The following is an 18,983-nucleotide window of genomic DNA, read 5'->3' as shown; positions in this document are numbered from 1 at the left end:
CCTCGTTGTTCTGCCTCTGCTCTGCAGCCAACTGCTCTCAGCTGTGCTGGCTGAGGTGCCCTCAAAGCTGCTGCACACTATCACTGACCCCATATGCCTTTTGGACAAAAAGAAACAAAACCTAGGAGAGACAAATGGTTATTTTTGAGTTGAACTGACTTTGTGTAGTTCTAGAAACAGTGACATGCACATACTGAAAGAATGATTTGGCAACAAGATAGGAATAAGTGGTGGGGAGGAAGAGGGAAGAGGAGGAGAAACTTGTTGAGAAATATTACTGTAGATGCCCCTGTTGCAGAGCCATAGCCAGGACCTGTGGGTTTATTTCTTTAAAATGGAGAGCAAAACTTCCTCTCTAGGTTTCTGTTCATTAAACTGACCTAAACTCTGTGTGTAGGGAGGATGGTGATTTATGAATAAACGCTTACTGGCTGCTGAAGATGTTTGTAATTGAGCACATCCCCAACACCTCCCATTCCACATGTAGGCCCTCCCCCATTATATCTGGTTTGCTGCTTGGGCAGGGAGCTGTACCTTAGCAATAAGGAAGCTATGGCAAAGGTGTCAGCTTGAACTGTACCTCAGTAGTGGTGGTGTTACAGCCATGTGAAAGGAATGAAAGGAACCTCATGATTTCATCCCTTGTTCTGTCACGCCTTTGCTCAGAGATGCTGATTCCATTTGCTACTGGAAAACTAGTGTTAAACGAAAGATCCCCCCTCGTTTCTGTAAGTGAATTTACAGCACTGATTCACTGTGTTGTTTTTGTAACCACCCTGTCTGTCAGTGGGAGCTGAAGGATGGGCATTCTGCTATCCTTAACATCATGCATTCTTATCTAATTATATATTTATTTTTGAAAATATAATGCTATTACACAATAACTTAATTATTATTTTATGTGATATTTAAAGCCCAGCGTTGTGCTTCCTGGCACAGCTGAACAGACATTCTCCTCCAGGAATTATATCAGTTTCTGGAAGTAGGAGAATAAAATCCAGCAAAAGATTTAAGTGCCAACAAAGATGTTTACTGTAATGAATTGTTATAGTCAAAAATTATTTGTGCCTTATTAGCTTGGGACTACTGTATTCCTAAAATGTGTTGTGAGTATTCATTTATGTTGTTGGCATCTTTTGTGGGTGGATGTTGGCATTAGGTCAGTTCCTTTAGGAGAGAAGAAAGGGGATGCTGCACACTTGGAGCCTGTCAGAGAAAATCCATAGGAGGGATGAAAGAAAATGGATTTGACTTCTTGGTTTAAATATAGTTGTCCTTCTCATACAGGGGCTAAGGGCTTCAGAAGGTTTTGAGAATTTGTATGTGCACAAGGTGGAAATACGGGATTACAAGGATGAAAAATAATTCTGGAATTTATTGTGCTTTAACCACAGGATGTGGTTATTGAAATAATGTTCTTGGGCTTTTGGCAACAGTTGGCTCTCAGGCCTGCTCTTAAACTGTGCTGAACAACTTCAGCGGAAGTCAGAAATAATCAGAATTTTGAACAGCTGACACTAATTTAAGTGATTTGTGCTTCTACAGGAACTCCCTGATCTACCAGGGAAGATTTGACCAGTAAACTCTCAAGTTTGGATTCTCTTCCCAGATCTGCTCCTGATGTGCTTCATTGCATGGGTTTTGGTTGAGCACTTTCCCTACTGCTGGCTTTCTCCTTGGGGCTCTGTGCAGAATGTGAGGTCTTTGAATCATGGTTATCTTTAAGAAACAGGTTGGACCTTTGGGCTATGGCTTATGTCCATCAGTGGTTTGCATTTCGTTGGGGCATAGTATTAATGAAAACTTGTTGTTTCCTTCCTCAGTGTCTGAGGATAAACTCGGGATGGATGTGTTGTAGCGTTCAATTACATTTTCATTGAAGGATATTGCTTTTTCTCAGTTTTGAATGATTACTTCCTAGATTGCAATTTCTCAATTTTTGTCACTTTAATTTTTTTTATCTCATTATGCCATTTGATCTGATGGTGACTAGTTGATTTTGCATTATTAGTTCGGTACATTTTCTGTCTCATTTATTTGAATTAAGTCTCCCTAAAATTAATCAAGGACTGTGCTTGTTACATACATGACTGCTGTTGAGTGCTTCTCTGTGCTCTAATACTCCAAACTTAAAACAAAGGAAATATCTGGAAAATAAAAGAGGTTTTACTAAGTATATAAGTTACCTTTTTTTCCATACTGTAAGGTTTTGGGGGTTTTTTTGACTTTTGACCAGTTTTAGCTTGATAAAGTTCAGATAGTTAAAAAAATCCAAAAAAGCCCCAAACCACCAAAACACGATAAAGCAAATCTGTGCTGCAGGTGCAGCATTGATCCAGCAGCTCAATACCACACAAATAACAATTTGGTAGGTGTGAAAAGCAACTGCTGCTGTAGCAGCAAGGTGCAGGGCTCATAATGTAACTGGTTGAATGTTCTTCAGTTAAAATGAAAGTGCCCCACAGGCTGTTGCTAGGGAAATAGGCTCCTGTGGTTAGTGCTGAATGCAGAGAGGCTTGTCTGTCTTGTAGATCAAAAATTGGCTCCAAGCACTTTGTGTATCACTTTACTGCCGGAAACTTGCTGCTTATCAGCAGACTGCTCTCTGTGCCTCTGAGGAACTTCAGTTACAAATACAGAGAGAATCTTTTTCTTTTTTAACTCTCTTCCCTTTACATTTTGATGTGGAGCATTTCTCCTGTGCATTATCTTTGTTTATAATGTCTGTGTAGGACAGAAAGTATACTGTCCCCAGGACCTGATCCTGAGGTAACACTTCTAGGGAGCAGCGCCTTGATCCCTCTGTAACTAAAGGGAATCTTGCATAAAGCTGTTTATCAAGGGCTCTGACCAAAATTATGTTTTTAGGCATAGATTTTAAAAATTAAAAAAAAAAGTAAAAGTCAGTGAAACTTTGTCAACTTGGTGTTGACATTATTCTCTAAAATCACACTGTAATTCTCTAGAGTGTGTTATAAATATGAATAACTACAACTGAGCACCTTCATAAACATGGGATGATTTTTAAAACTCTCATAGTTAATTTTTCTAAAAGGCATTATGATATTTCTGGGACATCCTTCTCATGTGCTGCTCTCCAGATAACACTGGTCCATTTCAAAGGAACATGAGGCATCTCATGATTATCAGAGACTCATCCTTAATATTGGATACATAACACAGTGAAAGTAAAGCAGCAGCTTATTTAGGCATTCCAAATTGAACATGTAACAGGTTTAGTGAAGTCTTATTTTTATCTGCTTTTTACGCATGCTCAGACACATCAGATTTATATCTGCCTTTTCAGATGAACTCTGTGAGATATTCTTGTGGTTTTTCCTCTCATCTCTCTCCAAGGCTGCCAAAAGCCTTTGTCAGGGTTTTGACTTTTTTCATAAGAATACTTTCCAGTTTTCACCCAACTTTTATGAATGCTGATGTATGTAGGACTTGGCTAGGTACAGCTAACTCCTGGCCAAAATCTAATGGAAATGGCCACAGCCGTCCCAGGGCTTAGGTATGAGCTAGACATTTAACCCACTGTGACAGAGTGGAGTGCCTATTTTGAGTGGTGGTTCAAGTAGTTTGTATATTTTACCAAAAATTTAACAGAAAATGGCAATAGATTGACTTTAATTCTTGTTGTGATAAAATACTTTGCATCCATTCTGATTTTGTGCCAGATTATTTGGCAGTTTCCCTTGCCTTCTGCTTTCCAAAGTGGGTCCCTTGTGACGCAGCTTTGGGGTGAGCTGCGAAGTAGATGTTGATACTGTCTCTTCCCAACACAGCTGTTTAACTTGTATCAAGTTCCTCAGTGGCATCCTAATTCAGATTTCCTGCTCTGGGCCTTTCTTTGGGTCATTGTTTCAACACTGCTCTATAACCATTTACTCCTGGGTTCCTGCCCCTGGTGAGCGTGCACTGGATTCCAACAAGGAACAGTGAGGAACCAGGGCTCCTGCCAGTGCCTGGTGCTGTGCTGAGGTGTTGAACTTCTTTGGCATCTTGTCACATCTGCAGAGTTGTTCCCAGAATGCATATGAAGAGGAGAAGGCAGGAAGAGAATGAGACAAAACCAGGAGCTGTTATGCATGTTATGAATTCCCCTACTAGATACCTGGTGCACTGGGTTCAAGGATGATACCTAACCACGTCTTGTCATCATCTGCCTAACTGGAGACAAAATTTTCTGTTCACAACATCCTAGGAATATGCATTTCTGCCCTTCTTGTATTCCAAGACAAGCGAACTTAGTGTCAGAATCTCTTCATTTGCACACTAGCAAGTAGATAAGTCTTTATCCAGAGTTACAAGGTCCAGAGAAGGAATGTTTTGTTTGTGTGGTTTTGGTTTTTTTTTCAGCTGTTTTCCTGCCATATTGTCATATTTGCTGATCTGCAATATTTTGAGTTGTTTTGAATTATATATTTTTTAATTTAAGTTGCTGTTCTTGGAGCGTTGTTTTTTTGTTTTGTTTTTTTTAATTGCTGGTATTTGATCTTGTGTGTAACAAAACTTCCTGAAAAACGTAGGACTTTCATTATCTATAGTGTTGACAAAGTTAGTTACACATTCTTACCCTATTTTTAGCAGTGCCCTTTGTTGTCATGAAGGGACAATGCTTGAAACGCATTGGGATCAGTTAGCATAAAGATGATGCCTCTCATCAGTCTTGAGCCTCCTTCTCAGGCATTTCCAACTATGATGAAGTGTTTCAATCAAGTTATACTCATGCATGCCACAGTTAGTTAAGTACTTTTTCTTCTACTGATTGTCTGGGTAAAGGTTCATAAAATGTATGATGGAGATTGAGTATATTTTTCTTCCTTGAACTATGAGGGGAGGAAATAAAGCATTGTTAATGCCTACAGTGGTCACTGGAGTAAAGATTCCCTGTCTTGTTGCAGGTTCCTGTGTGTGCTACATCAAAAGATTTAGTGTCAAGGATTACACCTGAGCAGGCTGCACTCAGTATCCTGCAGGAATTCCAAAATGAGTGAACAGACCATGGTGGAGTGGAGAAATATGGAATTTGCCAATGAATCCTGTGGCCTGTAACAGTAAGCAAACAACAAGCATGCATTTCTTATCAGTGGTCTCAGTAAATAAAAGCCTGGTGTAATCTGCTGTGCACAGCTGAGCTTTGCAGTCCAGGTAAAAATGCTTTCTCAGTGCTGCTGGTTTAGCACCCAGCCCTGGGGGCCGGCTGGGTGCTGAGCAGTGTAACCTTCACTTGGGTGTTCGTGGTGCCTCACTGGTTTGGAAGGTTCTTCTGTGGACTTCACGTCACTTTGAGGCAGTAACTGCAAGCTGTTTTGAGGAGTGATTTTTGCCACATCCTGAAGATTTGCTGTGTCTGGGGTATTATTTCAGGTTTGGAATTAACTAGCTCTGCTTTAATACTCATTAACTGGCCTTAGTATCAGCAAATCCAAAGGATAAATCTGCTTCAGGAGAATTTAATTTAAAAGTGTCTACTTTGTTTTAGCTGTGCCAGGTGAGATATCCACATTTGCCCTGGTGAGTCAGTGCTTTGCATGGTGCAAGTTTCCAGTGGCCTGTTGGAGTTGGAGCAGTTTGACAGGGCTGGCTGTCAAACAAAGCTTTGTAAATGGTAAGATGAAAGATAAGATGAAACAAGAAGAGTGATAGTGATTAGATCTGTGTTCAAACATCTTAGTATCTTAGTAGACAATCAAAACTTAATGTAGAAAAAAAATTCCATGAGGCATGTTGGTTGTCACTGGAAAGCTCTCACTGCTTCTGCATGTTTCCCTCTTTATGATCCAAAGGAGCTCACCCAGGCCCTTGTGAATGTTTGGCTCCTGTGGCCCTTTGGATCAATGATAAATATGTACACAACTCCTAACAGTTTTCTAGTGTGTGTTGCTGTCAAGTGAGACTGAAAATAGAAGATTTCTGAGGTCTGCAGTCGTTTATCATTGTTTTATTTCAGAATGACTCCACGAAGGACCTTTCCGAAACTTGGTATTACATTTTGGAAAACTTTTAAAAAAGAATTGTGGGTGTTTGACAGCTTTGTGTCCTGAGGTAGGGTATGACTCTAGAAACAATGCTTCCATAAGAAATGTCTGTCTCCTTGGTGGTGTTTTTAATATTTAACCTCCAAGGGAGGGAACTTCCTTATTGCAAGTGTTAGTTTTAGTTTTTTTGGCTGTGAAGTATGGATGTGGTGGTGTAACAAATGTTGCACGGTTAAGTTTGGGGAACGTTAAAATTCCCCTGTAATAAATGCTATAGAGAAATAAGATGTTTAAAGCAGGTATTTGATAGGACTTACTCTTGAAGTACTAGTCATTACTTAAAGGGGGTTTTGGATTTCTTCTGTCTCCTTACCTTCCCCCTTCTTCCTTAAATAGTACAAAGACTTTGTTTTCACAAAGGTTATTTTATACATTAACAAATATATTTGTGCTGCAATACCACCCTGCAGTGCACTGCTCTGAGTACTGATGCACAATCATGTTTTTCTGTGTCCATCTCTTGGCCTTGGGCTGAGTTTTATGTCCAAAGTGACATTGTTTTGGGAAGAGTTGAGTAAGCAGAAATTCAGAAGCAACCATGTTTGACAAAATAATTTTAAAAAATACTTTGTTCTGTAAAAATTAGAGAGTGGGACAAAAGTCAAGGAAACTGAAGTTGTTGTGTCATTGCATTGTTTGAATTTCAGATGTCAGTTTGTATTTTTATTCACTTCAGCGGGGTGGGAATATTTCAGGTAGGAGAGAGAGGAGCCTCCTTCTCTGTTTTACTGGTTTTAGATGGACTCAACTGAAATAGGAAGTGATTTCTTATCTTACTTAGGGCAGGTTTTATCTTCTTCCTGCCTTGTCCCATGCCATATTGGTATTGCACCTGCTCTGTGCAAATACACTATTTACCTAGAGGTGGGAAAGACTCAGTTCTATGTTGAACTGTACATTCCCCTTAAATAACTATGTGAGACAGGAAAAAAATGAGAGCAATATATGATGCCCATTACACTCTTGTTCACAGTGATTTTCAAAATTTTTGTTATTTTTTTACTTTTTGCACATCTGTTGTTGTATCTAGTCATAGACGAGTCCAGTTACGTCCCAATACTCTGGCTCTGTCCCATCTGTGCTTCTTGACTGCTTTACTGAAATAGGTTATCTGAGGCATATTCAGAATATTGCAATACAGGTGACAGAGAATTCATTCTATGTGTAATTAATTATACTGAGCATAGAAAACTTGTCAGCCTGAGCTATTTTATTTGCTGTCTGTCTGTCTGTAATCTAAATGGGGCAATGCCTAAAAAACACAAATTGACAGTTCAAACACACCTTGAATTTTTGTTTTATTGCTGATTTCAGCAGAGACTCAGTATTACTGAGTGTGATGCATTTTTTTTTCTTAAGAAACAGATCTGAAAATGTCAGGAGTTTTACTTTCTGTGAAAATCAGGGATATTGTAATAGAAATTATTGGGTCTTACACACACAAGGACTCTGTCCTTATTTCTGTCCCAGCTGAAAATTCCTCATAGTGCTGAAATTTAATGTTCTGTGTTTCAGGGTTTTTTCTGCAGTTTATATAGCTCAATATTGCAGGTTTTAGTGCTTTCAATAACTGCACAAGCATTCTGCTTTTGATATAATTAAACTGAAATTACACATTGAAATCCATCCTGGCTTCTGAGGACACTGTGTTCAAAGACATGAATTTTAAATAGGTCTGAAAACTGAAAGTGTAAGGGCAATATTGACTTTTGCTGTGGTAAGTTCAATTTTAAATCAGCTAAAGTCAGAAAATCTATCTGTAATATGTGACAGGGGGTCGGGAAGTCAAGAAATAATCACACACCTTGGTTTGGAAAGATGCAAAGCACAGCTCAATTCTCTTCTGGTGTGATGTATCTTTTTACACCCTGGAGTTTGCTGCTTATGAAAAGCAGTGTTATAAAAGGACTCCTCCTCCCCCGCCCTGCTGAGCCAGACCCAGCACTTAATTATAAGGCTTAATAGATTTGTTGGTTGAACCACTACGTGTTTTCACAATTAAAAGTACCTTAGAACAGTAGTAAACTCTCACATATAGTTCTGTTGCATCAGTCTGGTTATATGGACTTTTCTTTCTTTTTTACTAACTTAGTTTGTGAGCTTGTCTTAAATTACCAATCAGTTTTCTGTAGCATATTCTGTCACTGTTTTCTGTCCTACCTGGATCAGTAGCACAGAGATTTCTTTGTGACTGTAATCTCTTTCCACAGAGCACATCCTGTAATAATACTGGTAGTTAAAAATGAGCAACAAACACCCTCCCCCCACCCCCAGCTTTAGCAGTGGTACCCTTGATATTCTTTTTCTTAGGCTGTGGACCCGTGAGAAGTGATGAGTCAGTTTAAGAGCTCACTGCTGTGCTTGCTTTCCTACTTGTGGTTTGCTTTTCCTTTCCAAACCCCGGGCCAGCTCCGGAGATCATCTATACCTCCGCTACCTGCTGCACTCCCCCACCCTGACAGGGAAGTGACCTGCCAAAATTGTCTTTCTGTTGCTGTCTTTGGTGAATGGGCTCTGCAGAGAGCCCAGCAGGAGCTGGGTGCAGGCACCTGGCACAGGATGGGGGGTCTGAGTGGGCCAGACCTTCTCCTTTGGCTGCTCAGAGCTGGCTCTTGGACTCAGCAGCTTACCAAACCACAGCCTTTGTTATTTCACGTCTTCCACTTGTGCAAAAGACTGAAGGACTGTTTCCAAATTAAACAACTTGTTATTTATTCCTACTTTAAAAAGTATTGTAGAACAAACATTATGAGAAGACTCAATCTACCAAAATAAGAATGTGAATTTAAAAAGTTCTGTTTCAATGCTTTCTTTGCAGTACATTTAGCACTATCATTGCTGTGGCTGTCAATGTTCAAGGGCAAAGCCTAAGGGATGTAGTGTCACTGATTGCTCTGACATGTCATGAGATTTTTTTTTTTTCGAATGACAGTCTACTTTTTGTATTGATTTGGCTTTTTAAGGTAAATATAGTTCTGAGTGCTGATGAGTTGAAGTGGGTATGCTCAGTTTTTGTGAGAAAATAGAAGGTGAATATAAGTAAGATTTTTTTTTTCTGTATTGCAGAAGGAGCTCTTCAGCAAGAAAGGTGAGATTTCACATGAAAAACTTCAAAATATGTATAAAAAGAGGTTCACCTTTGTAAAGACACTCACTGATAGCAGATAGATCACTAAAAACACACCTCTTCTTCACTCAATATTTTTATATGAGTAGAAAAAGCCAAGATGGCTGCAGGCTAGCGTTTGAAAGCAAAGTCTAAAAGGAAGAAGTGTTGTCTTTAACATGAATGGTATTTCCTGTGATCTTTGGATTGCTAAAGTTCATTTCCTAGACTGAAATAGTTGTGGAGTCCACTAGACTGGAGATTATTTTTACTTGAGATTCATAATTCAGCTACTAATCTCCTTCAATTATTCTGCTGCATGTTTATAGATTCCTGGTTCCCTTTTAATATCTGCTAATGGGTAATTACAGTCAGAGATCATTCTTGTCATGGAAATTGCTAAAGTAATTTCAGAAACACTGTTGTTATTTGTGTGAAACAAAATATGGACTGAAAATCAAAACTGTACTGTCTGTCTGGTGCTGTAGTAGTTAAAGAAGAAAAAAGTGGTTCTGCTTGATTTTATACAGAAGATATTGAGAGGAATAAGGCAATTTATATTGATTTGCTTGGTTCTTGCTATTAGGGTTTGTTCTAATATTTCAGGGTGACACTGCTCTTTGGTAACTAGGCAGCTCTGGGTGATCAAGACTTGAGTCCTTGGCAAATGAACAACTAAGAGAAAAAATACTTTATAAATTATCCAGGTGGTTACTGTGGCTGTGTTCGCTTGTGAATACATCAGGAGCTTTGAAATTAAAAACAGAACCACAACATACTTGGATTCTGTTTGGAAAGGCTTTCACTGGTCGGGAGCTGCTGTGAATAATTCTCCCAAGAGAGGGGGAATAGGATGTTGTCACTGACTGTCTGTCCATCCTGGTGTGTGAGCGACAGGGTGGGCAGGAGGGTGCAGGTTTTCCAGGCCCCCTCCCCTGCCTGTGACTGAGCTAGCACCTGGAAACTCTTCACACTCTGCAGAGGCAGAGAATAAAGGAAGCCATCCCAAGAGCTGTTTTGTTGTTATCAGTCTGACTTTTGTATCAGATAGCACATCATTCATTCTGTTGCTCCACCGTGCATTGCTGGGGGAAGACTGCTCTTTGTGCCAGAGCTCCAGAGGGAGCTCCCTGGGATGGGTGATTTTGTGCTCTTCTCTGCTCTCTCCATGTCTTGAATGCCCTTCCCTTTCCCCTTCCCCATCTGCCCTCACACTGCTCCATGCAGACAACTGCTGAGGAAGAAGGGGACAAAATTACCCCATGCATCAACACCCTTGGGCTGGTGTGTGTTTCTTTAAAACACTTGGGCTCTACAGGCTCTGTACAGGCCATGGCTATTCTGCAGCTTTTGAGTCCAGGCCAGTTCTTAAGAAAACGTGCTGGATTGACACAAAGCACGGTGGACAGCTTTAACTAGCCTGGGAGAACATAAGGGCTTCAGTCCAAGCCTGATAGACTAATGAAATATTTGCTTTCGTATTTTTTGCGACAAAATTCTATTGATGTGTCAGTAGGAGACTGGAGAGTTCAGCAATGCTTGAAAAGTCCCATCTGTGGCGAGGAAAGCATAGAGCAATACCCAGGTTTGTAGAAATGTCTTCTTTGCTTGCAGGTGAAAGGCGGCTGTTCTTTTGTGTCAGGTCTTGCCCAGTACTTACCTACAAAAGCTTCTATTGCTGAATCTGAGCACATCCTTGTTTCCACTGACTTGAAACAGAGTAGATTTGAAAGGAAGTACCTGTTTTGATTCATGTTCTGGAAGGTATTCTGTTGTCATTTTTTTATACTTCTTGCATGTCCAGTGTTCTTACTTATTCATTGGGCAAATTTCTTTTGCCCAATCTGGCAAAATGTTTTACATGTTAATTGGCTTTCAAATGGCTATAGAGCTCACACAGATTTGACTAAATCATATTTGTTTGGTGGTTGCTCCTGAAGGTTGTCAGTGCTGTTTCTAACTCATACCTCCAGGGTTGTTTCTTATATATCCTTGCATATCCTAACCTGAGTGACAAATCCTTCTCTTTTTCATCCAAAAACGATGAAGGCTTCTAAGGAAATGAGGCTTTTTCTTGATAAACTGCTGATCAGAGCTCCATGGTTTTAGGGCAACAGTCCAGATCCAGTCCCCATTTGGCTCAGTGTGTTTACCACTGGTGCTTCTGGGAGTGTTGTTTTTTGTGCCTTGTTGCTGTTTCAGGGTTACACCTCTCTTGGTGTGTCATAACAACAAATCTTCAAGAAACACTGACCAAAAAAAGTAAAAGTGATGCTGTAGTACCCAGTGCTCACATGATTCTTAAACATATACACAGGAGCATGTTGAGTTGATCGTTTTTCTACTGTGTGATACCATCCATGACAGAATCTTCTTCTCCCTCTCAAATCTACCTTCTACATTTTCAGAAGGTTGTTGGAAAAAATTCAAAGGAGGAAAGACACAAAAAGTGGGGACTTTTAAAAAGGGAGGTGCTAGTGGCAGTGGGACAGGGGATTCAAATTGAAACTAGTTTGGAGTTGAATTATTCGTTTCAAAGTAGCACTTGTGGTGGTGCATTATGGATTCTTGGTAAATCAATAAAGTAATGTTGGGGTGTTTCTTTACCTAGCAGAGTTTTGAGAAGAAAGTTCTGTGACCCAGGGATCATTCATAATTACTAGCAATGCACATCTATGGAGATCAGCCAGGAAGAAACAAATCAATAAGATAGCAATCTCTTTTTTATTAAAATGGGTTAGACTACTGAAAAGACATGTCTCTTCAATTTTCTATCCTGTAAAACTCTTCAATAATATTCAGAGGTAGTTCCAAGCTGACACTGCACCCATTTTTCATCTTTTGAGCATCAGATAACTGAACCACAGCCACACAGTATAATTCTGTAGAATAGATATTGTCCTTGGTACTGTTTTTTCATTGACATAATCAGGAGAAGTTACAGAAAGCAAGCTGTGAAGTAATTTTTCTTGGATTTTAATATTTAGTAGCCCAAGACAGGAAAATTTGTTTTACATAATTGTGAATGTATTGCTGCTTAGAAATTAATAGTTATTTTTTGAAAATTAATTCTGCTAACTGGAAAAACAAAGTTGTCTCTCAAAATACCTCTATATCATCACAATTACCCTCAAAATATTTCTGCAAGTATATCAAAGAAGTTTTTTCATTGTTTTTGTTCTGAAATACACTTTTAGAGGGAACTGGGATAGCAAGCCTGTCATCTCTTTCACCTAGTGGTTCACATCAGGCAGAGTGAGTTCGTGCACCCCCAGCCCCATGGTAAAGGAATTCCTCAGGCTGTTTAATGAGCTGTCTGCCTCTCTGGTGCATCACAGTCCAAACCTTCCCACTGTCTAGAGTGTGTTGTCTTTGTTACTGATAGACGAATTCCGATTGAAATACTTGCCCCTGTGCACACCTTCTGACAGCTGCTTCTTCAGGAAAAAACTGGCTAACAGCCAAGTGAAGTAATTGTGCAGTTACCTTCGATATGGAAAATGCATTAAAACATGATGCAAATGTTTTGATTTCTTCTTCATATCTCCTTTGAGTGTCAGTGGTTTCTGAGATTCACACTTGTTTTCAAGAGCATTATTATACACATGCAAATGGTATCAGTACCAGAATAATTTTTTTAAAGTGAAAAATGGGAGGACTTTAATTATGATGAAAAGCTCAGTAATAACCAGTACAGGTGAGACATTAGGTATACATGGGAAAGATGTATTAAAAGAGGTCTTCAATTTTATTTACATATTATATATATATACATATTAATATATTTATACATATGTCAGTTTATTCTGGGTGTTACTGAATAAAGGTGGTGCAACATGGTGTTTTTTTGTGATTAATCCAAATTTGTAGTATACTCTGGGCAAGAAGTTCTAGTTACTCATTTTGCAAAAGTAACACTTTTTTTTTTTTGTCCAGTCTTGCTGTTGATATATCTGGTTTTGCCTGCTTGGTCATTAATAATTGGATAGTATGTTAGTGGTTGGCTCTATTTGCCAGAGGCAGAATCGCTCAGTATGGTTTCTGACACTTTTTCCTGCTTGTAGCGTGAATGCAGTCTGAATGTGTGTATGCAGTTAAGCATTTGCTTTTTGAAGGTAACTGGCTGGCATTTGGCTTTTCTGAGGGGGGAAAAAAAAAAAAAAAAAGCAGGTTTTAGTGGATTCTTTCTCCCTGGAGCAATGGCCTTGGGCACCATGGTGACAGCAGTCAAGTGGCAAAGAAGCTGTGGTCCTGTTACCAAGTTTTAATAAAACTTATGAAATCCTGTTTTCCATCACATCTCTGTGTTTTTGTTTTTATAGCTCTTGGCATTGAATGAACTATATTCATGTTCATGAACCTATTTGAAAAACACTGGTCATTAGTAATTGACAATACAGTTTATTCCTTAATGTTCATTGTTTAGCAGAACACATGTATTGCCTTGGAAACAGTATTACTTAGAGTGGAATGAAATACACAGAGCTAGATGTAGAGTATCTTTAAAAAAAAATTTAATGAATTTTGCCTTGGACAGGTGTATTCTTTTCTCATTTTTCTATGCCTTAATTAAAATGTGAAATGAATAAAAGAAGATTTCTTAATTTTTAAGATGCATGTTTTGAAAAAGAATGCCAAGTGTATTGTGATTAAAGATTATATAGACACACAGAGACACACAACTTCTGAAGAGTTGTGACCATTCAATTACACAATACGCTCACGGGAACTGTGTCATTTGCTCAAAAGGCAAAAACCCCCATGTAGTACATTTGTATATGAAAATGCTTGAGTTGCCCGAGCAAGGTGCAGTCGGGGTGAGCAGAGCAGCCCTTGGCCAGCGCTGCCCCAGCGCTGCCGGGCACCACTGCCCGTGCACGAGGCTCCTGGGCTCCCACCCACCAGCAGCACACAGCTTTTGCTCCCTGCTCAGAGCATGCAGGTAGAAAGTTCAAGGAAAGTTTAAGGAATCAACTATTTTTATTCCCTCCCCCCTTGGGGAACATTGTGTATGATTAACTATTAATTTACTCATCCTGTCTCTCTGCAGGATTCATTCCAGGAAGTGAGATTCAAGCTTATGGAAAGGAGTTAGAGATTTGAAAAGGAATAATTAAAAAACCCTCATGCCAAAAACGCTTATCTGCACCAACGCAAGTTGATCTGGAGCTTCATGCTTAGAGCTGATGATGAATTGCCCGTGGTTTTGGGGAGGCTAATTCTTGCTTTCGATTGTGTTGGAAATCTGAAGTTAGTGCTCATGAGAAGTAAAATCAGAGAACGTGGGTTACTCAGTGTGCCTAAGGATCACAGAGGCAGCAGTGAAACGACAAAACTTCTCTTTGAAGCTGTAGCTTCAGCTGTGTCCTACTCTGTGCACTGGGAACTGAGAGAAATAGCAGCCAGCCTGGGAGAAGATGCCAGCTAAAGGGAAATACTTCTTCAACGACAGCGATGACTGCAGCATGTCAGACCCGCTCTACGAGAAGTACCGCTACACCAGCCAGCAGCATCCCCTCCTGCTGCTGCTGCTCTTCATTGCAATCCTCTTCTGGACTACTCTAATTATAATCTTTTTTGTTACTAATGTGAGTAAACTTCTTTTGTGCATGTTCAATGTTTCCAGAGATGATAAGGAGTCACTATGACAGCACACTAAACGTTTTTGGCTATATAGTATTTTGAGCCACATGGTATCAGAGTTGCAGTGCTGAAAGAAATCAAGTAACTGTGCGTGTAATGCTGTGCATGTTTTTGAAGGGATGGGAAGAGTGGAGACTGTTTTCAGGCACATGTACAGTTGCTAAAAGGATTGCTCTTTCCTTTCAATATGCTAGGAACAAATCATAATCTGTATTGAATGCTAGCTATGATATTAAGTAAGGGCCAAGGAAGGAACAGGAATGCAAGTTAAAATGTCCTGCATTTCTCGCATTTTTTTAGAGTCATCTAAGAACTATAAAATATTGTAGTGACTTGGTTATTCGTTAGGTTATTTCCGAGGTGATTTTTTCTTAAAAGATATGTTAATTTCCTTTTTTTTCCTTTTTCTTTTTTTGTTAATAAAAACACAACAGGAATCTCCCAGTATAGTGGGTGATCGGTGGAATCAATATTTATTTAGCAAAGAGCAGTGATCCTATAGGCATAGAAAAGATGCAGCTTTAAGATTTCTTTATGTAGTGTAATTTGATTTTCCATAAAGAAATTTGGTGTTCTACAAGCTCAGCTGACAGCTGGTAAAAAGATGAGTTGATTTAAAAATAATGTTGTAAAAAGGTAGTAAAGTAGCTGTTATAATCTTTCATTGCCTTCTAACAACGCTTTCCAAACACTGTGCTTCGTGATAAAGGGTCTTCAAGTCTCTCTTTAGCAACAAATCAAATCTCACCAATTGCGCTTCTGTCCTTTTACTTTTTATTTCTTAGGAAAGGAAAAAAGTAGCAACACTATTTTTAACAATTTATCTCCTGTAAAACTTAGAAAGAGAGCTGTTACACTCCTCTTTAGCAAAGTTTGAACTCTAAATACATTTCTTTGGGTACATCTGCATTATAGATATAGTATAGTTAGAACTTAGTGGTTTGGGGTTTGTCTTTAAAGCTAGTTTGGAAAATAATAATGGTGGAACTGGGGTAGAATGAGTATCTCTAATAGTATTTATTATATTATCTCTGTATGTGTGAATATCAGGAAGATTCATGCTGCCACAGCTAGTCTACTTAGGAACTCAGGTTAACTTATTTTAAAGGCATCCAAGCTGTTTCTAGGATAGTATAGATGCATTTTTCCTTTTTCTAAGGGGGACATTTGGACCAGCTGTAACCCTTTGTTTTGCTTTTGCAGGAAGCACATTCCCACCTTGCCTTCATCATTGCAGTGTGTGCCGCCCTGGCCGTGTTTACAGTCATGTACTTCCTGCTGTGTATGGAATCCCTGTTTCGGAGATGGCTGACGTTATTTGGAGTGATGATTTGGATCTGCTTCCTCACTGTGGGATATGTATCCCTTTTTGAAAAAGGAAGTGATTACCAGCTGTGGGAACAGGTATGTTGTGTTCATTCCGGTACTTACATGGAACTGGTAGTCAGTTGTGGATGTGTTTGTATGAATGTGTTTGTGTGCTTTATTTTTTCAGAATATTATGACTGTGTAATAACTTTTCTGAGATTTAGGTTAACTTCTAAAAATTGGTTTTGCTGATTTATTGCAGTAAATTTTAGTTGGTGTTCTGTATTACAGTGAGAACACATTTCAGTGAGAAAATTGGATAACTTCATAAATCTATGTGGGAATTGCATATTTAAGTTGTAATTGAACTGTATTTTTTTTTAGGATTTTTACTAAACCTTAATTACTATGAATTAATCTCTGAGAGAATTTTTTATTAGTAATACTTGCTTTGATAATTTATATGGGTCAAAGAGATGTTCAAGAATGTATAAAGGACTCCAGAGCTGGGTGTACTCTAGGGAGCAGGTTTTTAAGTCAGTGGGAGAGGTGAAGTGAACAATAAGAGTTAATGACACATCCTGGCATTGCTGGGTGTGGCTAAACTCCATTGCTTGCTATCTCTGACCAGAAGATGGGCGATTTCATGAAGCCAGAAATATCATAATTTGTAGGAAACTCCTCCTAAGATCTCATAATGCAAGCAGAAGAGTTTTAATTAAATAAAAATGACTTTTAATCTTGTTTCACAGACTCTGCCCCTTCCCTTCTTTATTTGAATAAAGAAAGATATAAATTATCAGTTAAACAACCAAAATCTGATTTGCATTATAGCCTGGATCCAGCACTGTATATTTGGAGTTGCTGTTCAGTATTTTTTAACTTAAGGAAGTGCCTATTACCTTAGGAAAATCCCTCAAATGTATTGTTCTTAACTATAAATGCAAATATGTAACAAAGCAAGATTGGGTTTCCTGCTTTCAGTGCTGCAAGCCAGTGTGGTGTTTTCATGTGGTAATAATTCGTTTATATTGATTTTAAGTCTAAAATATAATGACGCCCTACTCTGAAAAGTGAATAGATTAATTTCAGACTTTCACCTCAAGTTATGAATTTATCACTAATTAAAGCTACTGTTTAAATGCAGGTATGGCGTTTGCTTGCCCATGTTTATAGAACTATCACACAGCATTCAGAACATTGTGTGATGGGGGTTGCAAATATGGCAGAAAAAAATGTTTTTACTCCAGCTAAAATAGTAAGATACACAAAGAAAAATATTTTCGTTGAATGAAAACTTTTATTTGTCTGTTTATTGTTTTCCCAGTCAAACTATTTATTCTGGCAAAACATTTAAGGGCAGACTGGACCTTGAGACATCCTCGAAGGAAGCTCTTCTCTGGAATGGCACAAGTTGAGTTGCCATGATGAGATGGAGCTGAGCCAGGAATGCTCCAATACATTCCTCTGATCAGGGTGGTTAGTTTCCATATATATAAGCTAACAGTTGTAAAAGTTCTATAAATATGGATTTAAGTTTTACAGACCTTCTCACTGGTCTGGAGTAGTTTAGTGGCCTGTCGTGCATTTTGTAGAATCTGTGCAGCTAAATACATAGTTAGTGGTAATAAAGGTTATTCTCTTGTGGGAGGACCAGGAAGTATTGGTTGGATTTTTGGTTTTTATCAAACACGAAGCAAACATACACATGTGATTGGGTGATGTTAAAATTAGAAAAATATCTTGCAGAAGGTGAGAAATCTGATTCTATTCAGTATTGCTACCCTTACAACACACTGTTCCTGAAGTGTGAGTACAAAGTGCATCCAAAGTACATCTCCAGCTGTAAAGGATAAGTTCAGGATAAAGGGCAAGGACAACTGAAAAAAATTGTAGCTGATATGTCATGTTAACCCATCTTGTCTGTGAATCTACAGCTGTTAATCCCTCAAAACTCTTAGAACTACCACTGTCCTTATGATTTGAACTGTATTTTGAAATGTCAATATCTAATTGTTCAGCCTGAAATTGAGCAAGAATCCTGCTACTTTGCTCCTATTTCTGTAGTGACTCTTTTATTTTTTTTTTTCCTTTTTCTTTCCAAAGGTGCCATTCTTTCTGTTCATGATCTTCACAGTTTATACCATGCTCCCCTTTGGGATGAGAGGTGCTGTCATAATTAGTGTTGTTTCTGCTCTCTCCCATATTATTGTTCTAAGCACTGTGGTAAGCGTGACTTCTCAAGAAAATAAGGAATCCATTCTGTTTCAGGTAAGGAAATAACTTGGTTACATAATGAAATACCCTAGTCATGTTACCCTTTGCTTTTGGCATAACTATTCTGTTTAGAAAAGTTCCAAACTTTCACGTGGATGTTTCAAGTTCATGGATTTGGAGCTTGGGCCCAAAAAGTCTTGAGCTTTTTGTAAAATTGAAAATTTTTAAACCTATTGTGCGTTTTGTTTTTCTGACCAAAGTGGAAAAAGTAGGATTGTTTTGTTAATTTTTAAACTAAGTTGTTAAAAATATGCCTAACTTAGTCATTCTTCCCAATCTGTGCTCTTTCAGGTGGGCCTTCGTAACTTCGTCAGGCACTACCCACAGGGTGGATCAAAAGGGCCCTTGCTGCCCTGGGGTGTCAGCAGGGCCTGGGAGTGCTGCTCGCTGTGTTCAGGGCTCCCAACACTCATTAACAGGGTGTGTTCAAAGCAGCACCCCAGCTCATTCTGTGCAGGCCTGTGCCAGACTCCACACAGTGTGCTGATGCATGAGTTTGTGCGCTGGTTTTGCACAAATCAAACACTGGTGCCTGCAAATAAATGTTAAATGGTATAATATGATTTTCTGTTTCATTATTCTGCTGGATGTTTGCACAGGAA

General features: G+C 38.9%; 1 protein-coding gene across 6 annotated transcripts in view; it reads left to right on the top strand.

The window, feature by feature from the left end:
• The window catches only part of ADCY7 (adenylate cyclase 7), a 60,746-nt gene that overhangs the window by 13,375 nt on the left and 28,388 nt on the right, over positions 1-18,983 (top strand). For 4 of the 6 annotated variants that reach the window (XM_017740849.1, XM_017740848.1, XM_017740844.1 and 1 more), the window contains exons 2-5: positions 4,911-5,063; positions 14,204-14,741; positions 16,000-16,200; positions 18,211-18,375. In XM_017740849.1, coding sequence (XP_017596338.1) covers positions 14,571-14,741; positions 16,000-16,200; positions 18,211-18,375 — 537 coding nt within the window. In that variant the 5' untranslated portion in view covers positions 4,911-5,063; positions 14,204-14,570. Of the gene's footprint in view, positions 1-4,910; positions 5,064-5,491; positions 5,618-14,203; positions 14,742-15,999; positions 16,201-18,210; positions 18,376-18,983 lie in introns of all 6 variants that reach the window. The other 2 variants (XM_017740846.1, XM_017740847.1) reach the window with 2 other exon arrangements.

This window comes from Corvus brachyrhynchos, unplaced genomic scaffold (assembly GCF_000691975.1).
Source record: "Corvus brachyrhynchos isolate BGI_N302 unplaced genomic scaffold, ASM69197v1 scaffold26, whole genome shotgun sequence".
NCBI classification, from domain to species: domain Eukaryota; kingdom Metazoa; phylum Chordata; class Aves; order Passeriformes; family Corvidae; genus Corvus; species Corvus brachyrhynchos.
This window is presented reverse-complemented; position numbering and strand designations above follow the sequence as displayed.